This window comes from Rattus norvegicus, chromosome 3 (genome assembly GCF_036323735.1).
Source record: "Rattus norvegicus strain BN/NHsdMcwi chromosome 3, GRCr8, whole genome shotgun sequence".
NCBI lineage: Eukaryota > Metazoa > Chordata > Mammalia > Rodentia > Muridae > Rattus > Rattus norvegicus.
The window spans coordinates 32861903-32874595 of NC_086021.1; the positions used below are offsets into that span (position 1 = coordinate 32861903).

Below are 12693 nucleotides of genomic sequence, written 5' to 3' on the forward strand. Positions count from 1 at the left end.
TGCAAGGCCCTGGGGTTCGGTCCCCAGCTCCGAAAAAAAGAAAAGGGAAAAGTATTTAACATAAACATGACACTTGCAAAAGTGAAGACTTCAGTATTTTTCCCTTAGTTATAGGTCAGTACTAAATATTTTCTTTTTTCACCAGCTGCAAATAGAGTTGCTAACCTGAGTAGTTAATGAGACTAGGTTTGTTGATACTGAGAGAGAAAACAGGAATGAACCATGTTAGTAATTTAGTAAGAACGTAGCAACTGTGGACTATCATGGACTCTGTGTTATGAATGTAAGTTGAGTGACAGTGGGATGCAGTTAGGCATAAGAACATACAGCCCCCCTTTTCTACTCTTGGCATAGAACATAAGCTTTCTGTGCTTTTGTTTGGATCTTGCATCATACAGTTGGTCCCAGTTCTGGGTCACCCACCCACAGTCCAAAGTAGGTTTAGAAGAACAGTTTAAGGGTAACTAGTAGTTTGTGCTTTTTGACCGGAGACACAGTTGAGTTTAATGTCTATTTGCCTTAGCAGCGTAAATAACCTCTAAACTAGTGTTTCAATGCCTAGAGGCGAAGTGCGTTGTTCATCCGTATTGTGAGCTTTGTTGCTCATTGTGTCTTCTAGGGGCTATTAAATTAATCATTTTTGGGGGAACACCCATTACAGTTATGGCTAATAGGAGAGACCCTGGCTATGCTTTAGTACTGGAGCTAGCTTACCACCTCTTTTAAACTCACATACTTTGTCCTTGAAGTCTAGAATGGATTCGTGCAGAAGGATTTCTCTTCCTAGAGCTGAGCCCCTTTTATTAAATATTCTTGTGTCACATGAACAATAAAGGACAATATTTTATAGTAAAAATAGGAGTGTTAGAGGAGTTGCGTATAACTGGCTATAGTTACCCTTTGTCATTCTAGGTGCAGGGACGCCCACAGAGAGCACAGAATACCATCATCTTGGAGTCCCATGTCATCTGCTGCACATTGAGCACTAGTGGTGGTTTATTGCTTGAGTCTGCTTTTCGAGGGCAAGGGGGTGTCCCCTTCAGTTGTGTCATCGTAGATGAGGTCAGTGGACAATCAAGTGTCCAGGTGTGACTAGGACCATAAAGAAAAGTTGTGGGTGAATTATGGGTGAAGTGTGGATGAAATGGGGTTTTTCTTTAGTGATCACTGCTCTTGCAATGCTGGAGAGTAAACAACCAGCCTTGCTTGTGAGGAAGGCTCTGTGTCCCCAGCCCTTAGCTGATTTGTCCATGTTCTCCTCATGCAGTGAAACATGGTGCTGACCGTCTGCTGCAGAGCGAGGGCTGTAGTCTTCTCCAGCACTGTCTCTCCTGAGATGCAGCAGTTTCTCTGTTTTTTTGTTTTTTGGGTTTTTTTAAGATTTATTCATTTTTTATATATGTGTACACTATAGCTGTCTTCAGACACAGCAGAAGAGGGCATCAGATCTCTTTACAGATGGTTGTGAGTCACCATGTGGTTGCTGGGATTTGAACTCAGGACCTCAGGAAGAGCAGTCAGTGCTCTTAACCGCGGAGCCATCTCTCCAGCCCCAGCAGTTTCTCTGTTAACTTTGAAATACAATTTTTTTTTTTTTGAAATACAAATTTATGACTTGGAACAGCTTTGGCTGCTGCATTTTTAGGGGACGTCTTTTATTTCTTGTTCATTTACTAAAGACTAATTGTGTACATGGTTGGCTGGAGTGAAAAGTCAGAAGACAGAAGGAGTGGATCATTAGATACTGAGAACCATTCTAGGAGATCCTGTCCCCTGTCATAGATATAAATTATGTGGTAAAATGAACGACCAGAAAGAGTAGAAATGATGAAATCATTAAAGACAATGTTACTGAATTAGAAAGTCAGGAGACAGTCAGGCCTCCAGTACCATCTGAGTTTCAGAGGCAGAGTTCTAAAGCCGGCTCAGCAGGAATGAAGCAGGCACTTAAGATGTGCACAGCCTTGTGGGCCGTCTGTCCACAGGACGGCGGTGGTGGTTGAGTTCACAATACTTGTTAGATTGTTTAAAATTGTGTTTAGGGGCTGGAAAGTGAGCTCAGCTGGTAAACCAGTAATTGTGTTAGATAACTTGTTTTTGTCTTACGATGAAATCTTTTATATGTATAATTTTTGTTGCTATACCTTCACTGTACATGGTATAATGTCCTACATAAAGACATTTTCATAAAAGTATGATCTACTTTGATCATTTTTAAAAAATGCTTATCTTTGATACCTGGTTTAGAGGAGGCTGGGATATAACTCAGTAATAACGCACTTGCCCAGCAGGTATGAAGTCGTCCTGCATAATTAAATTAATAATAATAAGCAATAACAATAAAGGTCTAGCTCTAGTATAGGTGCTCCTTTGGATGATTAGACCTTCATTCCGGCACTGTCTCCCTTTCTCCTTCCTTCCAGGCCGGGCAGTCTTGTGAGGTGGAGACGCTTTCTCCTCTCATCCACCGCTGCAATAAGCTCGTCCTGGTGGGGGACCCCAAGCAGCTCCCTCCCACAGTCATCTCTATGGTGAGTGCCTCTGTGACGGCAGAGGCTCTGCCTTGATTGTGAAAATGGTTCTGTCTTAAATTGTCATTTCTTATTTGGGAAATGACAGGAACAAAGAGAAGTGTTATTTGAAGTCTCATAAGGGAAACTGTGGCCAGGCAGTGCCGGTTGCCCTGAGTGCTGAGGCCTGCCGGGATACACAGTGAGACCTGCTTCAAAACACACTGAACAGTTTTTGCCAATGTCCTCTTTGTTCACAATTGTGCTTCTGAGTGTATGGGCGAGAGTCTCTTAGCCACAAAAATCTTAGTTCACATTACTTTATGCTTTCCATTCAGAGGAGGGGCTCTATCTGATAAGAACACAAAACACATAAGAGAACTTTAAATGTAAAGACGACTACTCCCCACCCCCTACGCACACACGGTTCATGCTTTACACTAAGTGTTCTCGAAGCTAAGCAAAACATGAGGCATGGTTTGGAAACAGATGTTCAGTTTGGCTTATTTTTTATTTATTTTTTTTTTTTTTAATTCTTTTTTTCGGAGCTGGGGACCGAACCCAGGGCCTTGCGCTTGCTAGGCAAGTGCTCTACCACTGAGCTAAATCCCCAACCCCTGTTTGGCTTATTTTTATTCAGGAGTTCACACCTGAAAGTGCAGGTGATAACAGAAGAAGGTGCACCCATTGTAAATAGAGTTGTGTTAGAGGACTGATGTGCTCCAGGCTGCCTTTTTGTTTGTTTGTTTGAGATAGGTTTCTCTGTATGGCCTAGCTGCTCTAGAACTCGCTCTGGAGACCAGGCTGGCCTGCAACTCAGAGATCTACCTGCCTCTGCCTCCTGAGTGCTGGGATTGAAGGCGTGCCCACCACTGCCTGGCCAGGCTGCCTTTTTTGTTTTGGACTCATCTCCATACTAGACTTGTCTTCTGCAAATTCGTATCAGAAATCAAACTCAGTAATTGTTTTGGGTCATTTAAATAGGCTTATACCGTGGTTCTGAAATTTAATAAAATTGGTTTTTGTTTTTTTTTTTTCTTTTTCTTTTTTTCGGAGCTGGGTACTGAACCCAGGGCCTTGCGTTTGCTAGGCAAGCGCTCTACCACTGAGCTAAATCCCCAACCCCAAAATTGTTTTTTTTAACTAATATCTTTTTATACAGAGTGGTGGCCTCATAATCTCAGAAAAAAAGATCATTTTGAAAACATCTCTGTCCAGTTACTCAATGAGTGTGTGTTTGTTGTCGCCATTTGTTTTTGATTTTGGATTTATTAGAACAATGGTGCAGTTATGTAACTGCAGGCACAGGTGCACAGCCACTGTGGGGAACTGCAGCAGGGGCCCTGCTTGTGAGCAATAAAAGAAGCTTACTGAAGAAAAACTTACAAATGGTTACAAAATCGATATTCACACTGCGTCATTCATACGTGTGTGTGTGTGTGTGTGTGTGTGTGTATGTGTGTATGTGTGTATAGTATATAAATTCTTTGTGTGAGTTTTCTACCACATGCATGCCTTAAGGAGGTATTGCGTTTCCATGTGGGTGCTGGGAATTGAACTCAGGACCTCTGGAAGAGCAGTCAGTGCTCTTAACCACTGAGCCATCTCTCCGGCCCTTTTTTTGTCTTCTTAAGTAGGTCTATTATGTTGTGTAAATTCTTCTATTTTTCCCAGAGAGATTTAAAATTGGATTTGGGAAAATTGGATTTGGGGCTAAATTGAGTAAACTCTGGAAGATATAGATGAAATTGCCAGATATCTCTTAACGACTGCTTAGTTACACAAGCTCGTATACATACAGGTGTACAAATCTGTATATAAGCATTAGGGTACAAGTGTTTTACTTGCACTGTGGAAGTTTGCGTAACAGTCTTATTCCTCCTGGACATGCGTGAGTATTGCCATTAGCATGGTCATGTTTGTGTGTACAGGTTTTAGAGGGCATTTTAACTTCCAGGATATGTGATTTGAATCTTTTATACTGACATTGAAAATTATATAGTACAACTCTGAGAACGTGAGCAATTTTCATCATCTGTTTGGGTCACTGTTTTTCATGCTAGCGTTATAACCCATTACTTGGCTTGTAAGGTCAATTCAGTAGGTTTGATCCTAGCTGACTTAGCAGTGTCAGGACTTGGCACCATGAGTCTGTGTAAAGCCTTCCTTGTAGTGATGCCCAACACTTAAGTTTGTGAGGGCTGTGAGGGCACAGAGATTTGTTCAAATCTATGTTAAGTTTCTGTGCTTCTTTTTTCGTTCATCCGGGAGGCCTCTTGGACCTATCAGAAGAGCTCTGTTGTGGTCATTCACACCCTCACCTCATTCACAGCACTTTGTAGATTTTCTAGAGAGAGAGAACATCGAATTTCCAGTCAAGGGTCACAGCTCCCTGAGGATCAGCATCGGAAACATCTTTTCCTGAACCTGACCGATAGTGATCTTACGCTGATAGTGGTCTTGGACCACCTGATTTTTGACGCGCATTTGCTTCAGAATATCAGTTACAGTAGTGGGAACTTGTAAAAAAACAAAAAAAAACTGATTGTTTTTCAAGACAGGGTCTCTCTGTGTTGTTCTGGTTATCCTGGAACTCACTCTGTAGACCAGGCTGGTCTCAAACTGAGATCCACCAGCCTCTGCCTCCTGAGTGCTGGGATAAAAGGTGTGCACACCACTGCCCCAAGCTTTTTTCCCCCCCGGGTATAAATTCTTAACAAACCTTTTTTCTTCCCAGAAAGCACAGGAGTATGGCTATGACCAGTCGATGATGGCGCGATTCTGCAAGCTGCTGGAAGAGAATGTGGAGCAGAACATGATTGGCAGGCTGCCGGTGCTACAGCTCACCATTCAGTACAGGATGCATCCAGACATATGTCTCTTCCCTTCTAATTACGTTTATAATAAAAACCTGAAGACAAATAGGTGGGTGTCCTGTAGTGCTTGTAAGCTTGTCCTTTGGGAAGCGGTAGCTGCTTATGAAGATGTCTTGGTGTAAAAAGCATAAACCAGACTAGCTGTGTTAGCCAATGCAGGTGATCCTATTTACTTGGGAAGTAGAAGCAGGAAGATTGTTGAGACTTAAGAGGCCAGCCAAGGCTACAGAGTAAGACCCTGTTTGGAGGTGGCAGGAGGGAGGGTGCTTACCTTAAATCATTGTGCTATGTTGACTGTATGAAGTGCAGATAGATTGAAAAGAAGAGAGGGGGCAGGGTGGTGACAGCACACATCTTTAATCCCAGCACTTAGGAGACAGAGGCAGAAGGGTCTCAAGTTAGGGGCCAGCTGGGGATACATGGAGAAAGCTGTCTCTAAAAAGGGGAAGGGAGAATCACCATGTTCAATAATCACTGGTGATTTCATGGCCTACCTATGGTACTAGAGATTGAAGCCAGGCTCTTAGTCTTGCTTGTGCATTTGCTCTCCCTGGAGGCCGCACCTTGTGTTTGTAGCCCTGAATGTGTGTCTCCTGTACTGTTGTGAGCTGTTCTTGAGTCACGATTGTTCAGATCTTCTTCCTGGGTACCACAATGGAAATAAAATCCAGTTTAGACTTTTCATTACTGTGCATTTGTGAAAGAAGATCTCTTAATCTCCTAACTTTCTCCTGGTTCTGTCTCACACAGAAAATAAAAGAAGAAGATATTGATAAAATGTGTGCTTTAGAGCATATTTTCTGAATATGATTGCTTTTCTATAGATTGACTGAAACCATTCGATGTTCATCAGAGTGGCCATTTCAGCCCTACCTCGTGTTTGATGTTGGAGATGGTTCAGAACAACGGGATAATGAGTATGTTTTTGTCTTCCTTCAGTCTCCAGTAATGGCCTCAGAATTATTAGGTTATAAGCTTTTCCCATACATACCTCTCCATTACCAAGGCATAGTCATTTTGGTATCTGTGTTGATAGCTTCCCTTTTCAGGTGACCAGTGCTTTTCAGTCCTTCAGCAGTCACAACCATGCAAGATCCCATCAAAAGATGATTGTGATCTCATGGGAAAGCAGACATGGGTAGTCCTTAAAATTTTGAGTTGTGAAGGAATGTGTTGGGTACCTATAAAACGATAGACAAGTGGAGCTAGGCGGTATGTTGCTAGGTAGCAAATGTAACAGAAGAGCCAAGGATTGCTCTGAACAGAGGAGTTAACAGCCTTGGAGGCATTGTTTATGAACTAAATACTACCCTGCTTTGGGGAAAATGTAAAAAAAAAACAAAAACAAAAATCTGAAAAACCCCACAGATTCTAAAATGAGAATAGGAAATGGGGCAGAAGATTCCCTTACAGTGAAAAGTAAAGAGGGGTCAACAGCACCGGGATCCCAACAGTAAGGAAGGTTCCTGTGATTTCTTGGAAAGGAGAACAGAAGAGGAAGAGCTGAGCCCCAAGCACATTACAGGATCAGAAAGCAACAAGGACTTGATAGTCGTAACCTGAGGGATAGCTAAGGTCTAGGAGAGTGAGCCGTCTTTCTGTGATGTGTTAGCATAGCTGATAGCATGACAGTAGCATGACTCAGGAAAACAAGGGCCCCTGTTGGTAACGGTTGGATCTACTCTGGTAATGAAAGGACACACATACTTGGGGTATGGACTGGGAGAACAGGATATGGAGAGCAGAGAGGATGATGAGGTAGCTTTCTGACATTCAGCCATTGTTCATATTTAGCTGTCTGGGTGATATCTTTTCAGCTTCGTGGTTTATTGGTTTAAACTTAGCTGACTACAAATTCCTTTTTTACAACTACTTCCTGGATTGGACAGTTATTTTATAGTTATTTATATATATAAACAATCACGAATTACATCATCTTCATGCTGCTGCCTGACTAGAGGGAAAACACCTACCTATGTGCTCTTTACTGTGATGGGAAATAAACTAACTAGAAGTAGTGAGCGACTAGACTGCTGTGAGATTTGACACCTTGTCCTCTTTTCCCATCTTTTTTTTTAGCTCATACATAAATGTTCAAGAAATAAAGTTGGTGATGGAAATAATTAAACTTATTAAAGAGAAAAGAAAAGATATTTCCTTCCGAAATATTGGCATAATAACTCATTACAAGGCTCAGAAGACGATGATCCAGAAGGATTTGGAGAAAGAATTTGATAAGAAAGGGTGATGTACTTTTATATGTATTTCTGGTGTTTATGTGGAATTAGTTCTTAACAGTACTGGGGTTGAATCTGGGTCTTTGTATACTAGGCAAGTGCTCTAATATCTTTTTATTATTTTTGTGATCGTGTCTATACGTTTCCCATTTGCTGTCCTCCTGCCTCAGCCACCAGCCCCTGCTAAGATTACTTCTACACTAAAATTGAAGATAAAAATCTGGAAGTCAGTGTCAGGTGTGTGGTGAGAAACATGTAACTCCAGCACTTGGAAGGTGGAGGCAGGACGATCAGTCAAGGTCATCCTTGGTACCATAATTTCTTTTCCCATTACTGTGACAAGATATTCTGACAAAAGCATTAAAGGGTTTATTTCACCTCACAGTTTATTACAGCCCATCATGATGGGGGAATCAAGGCAACAAGACTCGGAAGCCTCCAAGCAGCAGCAGAAGAGCAGTGAATGTATGCATGCTAGTGATGAGCTCGATTCCTCCACTGTTACACAGTCCGGGATCTCCAGCCTAGAGAATGGTGCCACCCACACTGGGTGGGTCTTCCCAACTCAACTAACACCATCAATAGATAATCCCCCAAAGACATCCCCCAACCCATTTCTTAGGCTAGTGCAGCTTTTACCAAGTTGAGTATTAACACTAATCATCATATTCTGGTACATAGTTGAGTTCAAGGCTAACCTGGGCTGCGTGAGACCTGTCTCAACAAAACAGTCTGGAGAGGTGGCTCAGTGGTTAAGAGCATTTGTATTGCAGTCATGAAGACCAGAGTTCAGATCCCAGTACTTAGACAACAAGCTGAGAGTCCAGTACGCTTCTTTGTAACCACAGCTCCCAAGCAGGCAGAGATGGGGAGATTTGGGGGTTGGCTGGCTTCCAGCCTGTCTGAGAAAACATGTGCTTTCAAGCCTTTCCTCACATGCTCACAATTGCTGTAACTCCAAAGACACACACACATCTTTTAAAATACCAAAACTAACAACATTTTAAGTTTCTTCATCTAGAAACACACAAAACTGACTTTAGAGAAAAGAAATCTGGAGAAAAAAAAATATATGTATGTATGTATGTTTATATAGCACACCTCTTAGTGTAGTAACCAAAACCTGAGAAACAGGTTGGACTTGACTGCTGAGTTCCACCAAATGTCAGTCCACAGTCAGCACTAACTTAGCTGTGTGTCTGCAGTCCTGGCACTCTGGAGTTTGAGGCAGGAGGATCTAGAGTTTTAGACCAACCTTGGCTACATATGTGAAAACAACAGAAAACTCAGTAATACTTAGGACTTGACAAAAGCCTAAGAACACTTCCTGTTTTTCTTTTTTTTTAATTTATGTAAGGCAGGCACACCATGGTGTGCATGTGGTCAGAAAACAACTTTCAGAAATTGGTTCTGGATAGAACTCAGGTCATCAGGCTTGATGATCAAGCAAGCTGTCTTATGTGATGAACCATGTTGCCAGCTCCAAGGATACTAGTTTTTTTATGACAGCAGACCAGGGAAGGTGTGAACAAGAGCCATGGGACTGCTAACACTAATGATTGCAGATTTAAGAATGCTAAGTGGACAGCTGTAGACTAAGTCCAGTGCATATTAAAGGGACTGTGTATCACCACCACATGGAATTTATCCCAGAGTGCAGTGTTGGCTCAGTATATTGATGAAATAAGAGAAGAAAACAAGACTTGGCAGCTCACTCCTGGAACCTCCATACTTGGGAAGCCAAGGCAGGACAAACATGAGCTTGAGGCCACCCTGGGTTACCAAATGGAGATTGTGTCTTTAAAAGAACAGATTGAGAAGGTGACCCACGTGTCATACTAACAGATGACAGAAAAGACAGCAAAAACTATCTTTCACAATAGAAAACACTATTAGGAGTACAGAGAAAATGTCTTGTCTGTAGAAAACACATAGGTAATTTGCTCTGTGGTAGTTCAAGCAGTCTTTCCTGTGGACCACAAAGGATGTTTGTCCTTATTACTACTTCTGTTGTCCATTGCAGTAGATGTTCTCACCAGAGCAAGAGTTTTCTTATCTAAGTCTGTAAATAATTCAGCATGGTTATATTTATAGATTCAGTAATGAAGCTACATAAAGAAAATATTAGGGTTAACACTTGAGTTTAAGAGACTTGTAGAGGGGCTGGGGATTTAGCCCAGTGGTACAGCGCTTACCTAGGAAGCGCAAGGCCCCGGTCCCCAGCTCCGAAAAAAAAGAACCAAAAAAAAAAAAAAAAAAGAGACTTGTAGAATACAGGATCAATATATTAAAAAAAAAATGGGAGTTGGGGATTTAGCTCAGTGGTAGAGCGCTTGCCAGCAAACGCAAAGCCCTGGGTTCGGTCCCCAGCTCAAAAAAAAAAAAAAAAAAAAAAAAAAAAAAGGTTGTAAGTGAATAGTCTGCTCAAGAAGTAAAAACATTCTATTTATAATGGCACCAAAAGTAATCAGGTACTTAGGAGGAAATCAGACCAGTAGCAGAAGATGCATCCACTGGAAGGTACAAAGCGTGCTACAAGGAAAGTTTAAGCGCCCAGGACCTGGAAAGATAAGAAGACGCAGTCCCAGTGGCTGAACTCAGGAAGGCTGATGCTTTCTCTGCCAGAATTCCACCTGCCTCTGATGGAAGTCATCTGAAGACTGGAAGGCTTAAGGAAACACACGTAGAGATCTGTATAGCCTGAGAATAGGAGATGGTTTCTTATGGACCTCATAAACACTAAGAATTGTGTTTCAAAAGACTCTATGAAAAGAAAGGAGAAAGGATGTTGTGCTGACCTCAGAAGTCTATCTGAAAAGACTATGTTATCTGGAATATACAACGAACCTTACAACTTAGTACTTTTTTTTTTTTTTTACATTTTCATGGCAGGATTTTTCTCTGTGTAGCCCTGACTGTCCTGGAATTCATTCTGTAGACCAGGCCACCCTCAAACTCAAGAGATCCATCTGCCTCTGCCTCCCAAGTGCTGGGATCAAAGGTGTGCGCCACCACTACCCGGCATCCAATGAAGAGTTTTAAATACTGCCTGTGTACGTGTATTTCAGAATTTAAATGTTTTAGTAAACTCACACCTTTTATAAACAGACCTGCAGAAGTGGATACGGTAGATGCCTTCCAGGGCCGGCAGAAAGACTGCATCATCGTTACCTGTGTCAGGGCAAGTGCTGTGCAAGGCTCGATAGGGTAAGTAGCTCACATTTCTTTGTCACTTGTTGGGCAGCAGCTGTCACCTAGCTCCACCAGTGACTGCCCTTAGAGCCCTATCATTTGTTTTATTCCTTTTCTTTTGTTTAAAATAGTGGTTCTCAATCTGTGGTCACGACCTCTTGGGGATGTAGATAACCTTTCACTGGATCACATATCAGATATCCATCCTGTCAGATAACTTACATTATGATTCACAACAGTAACAAAGTTACAGATAGGAAGTAGCAACAAAAATAATTTTATGTGTGGGGACACCACAACAGGGAGAACTGAAAGACCAGCGGGGTGGGGAAGACCCCCACTCAAATCTCGAGACAACGCAACCCCCAAAAACTCACGAGAAACCGGTCTTGATGTAATGAACAAGAGGTGTATTTAAGGAACCAGAGCTCTGGGGACGACACGTACCTCACACAGGAGACAGAGGAGTTGACCCCGAGCCCAATTAGGGGAAGGGATTTATAGGGAAAATAACATAGGCAGTTGGCAATAGTCACACAAAGCAAAGCAATTTTACTATTTGTTTACATTGGCGCACATGATCTAGCTTGGGCTCAGTCCAACTCCAGGCCACCCTGCCTCTGGGGCGAGCTGACCCCAACTCTTTTTCCTCAGGACTGGTAAGTCAGGCCTTATTGAGGCCAGTGGTCTATGGCCGGACTACTTCCCCATAACATGTGATATTATTCTTTTGTGAGGTGCACTGGCCCTCACAGCAGGGACAGTGGGGGATAGTTTAAAAATCTTTATTCTTTCAGAACTATATAAAAGGGTTTCAGCATTAGGCAGAACCACTGTAATAGCTTAGCCATTGAGATGGCTTAGTTGGTAAAGTGCTTACCATACAAGCATAAGGACCTGAGTGTGACTGACTGTCCAGTACCCATGCTAAAAGCTGTGCATGATGGTGCCTGACCTGGGACAGAGTACACCCTGAGAGTGAGCTCACAGAAATAACTTTGTCGTTGCATAGATTCCTGGCAAGTTTGCAGAGATTGAATGTCACCATTACACGAGCCAAGTACAGCCTCTTTATCCTTGGACATTTGAGGACTCTGATGGTAGGTACACTCTGCGGGGGGTGGGGCTACAGGGAGTTTTAAATTTATCTGTTGTTGGCTGTTGTTTGTTTTTTCATCAAAATGGAAATGATTTCATGGTTACAATAGAAATTGTTAGGTCCTTCAGCAGCTTAGCTGTGAGCCTTCGTGTATGTACAAACTGTTCTTTCTTAGCTCAAAGCTCAAGTGTGTACACTAGGATTTCAAGGTGGCCCGTCTAAAACCTGTTGTGTATCAGCGACAAGACCAAGAGGGTACAGGCACATGTGAGACTGCCTTCTATGGGCACATGGGTTGCAAGGAGAGGTCTGCCCCAGAGCTGTTCTGCCGCAGGGGTTCTTGGGATGAAGCATAGCGTTCTGTATTTTCGGTGGATAGATGGTGTGAGTGAAGCCGGTGGCAGGCAGCAGGGTAGCATGTGCTTGCTGCTCAGCTTGTCTGAGGCTTTCAGTGTGGTGGTGCTTTGAAGTTTGGCTGTGAGCCTTATCTTCTAACATCTTTTAACTCTCTTGCCAGCCCAATAACTTTTTGGTGTTTTAAGAAAGTGGTCCTCTGAGGAGAGGAGCTAACTCGCTTGTTTTTCTTCACTGTTTTGTTAATAGCAACCAAGGGCATTCAGATGTATCTCCTTCCTGTCTCACACTTACCTACACCTGTGGTTTAGCTTGTGCTGTTTGTGTACCCTTTAAAGGGAGCCATAAAAGCTGGTTTCATGTCTCTTTTTAAGTTGATAAGGAAAATTGAAATTTTATCATAAATACTGCTAAAAGATTGTTTC

At 42.4% G+C, this 12693-nt stretch overlaps 1 protein-coding gene across 5 annotated transcripts in view; it reads left to right on the top strand.

Annotated features, from left to right (window-relative positions):
- The window catches only part of Setx (senataxin), a 52970-nt gene that overhangs the window by 36132 nt on the left and 4145 nt on the right, over positions 1–12693 (top strand). For 2 of the 5 annotated variants that reach the window (XM_006233887.5, XM_006233886.5), the window contains 8 exons: positions 913–1062; positions 2424–2531; positions 5248–5435; positions 6211–6303; positions 7466–7630; positions 8009–8173; positions 10732–10830; positions 11828–11915. In XM_006233887.5, the coding sequence (XP_006233949.1) occupies positions 913–1062; positions 2424–2531; positions 5248–5435; positions 6211–6303; positions 7466–7630; positions 8009–8173; positions 10732–10830; positions 11828–11915 (1056 nt within the window). 5 annotated transcript variants of the gene reach the window in all.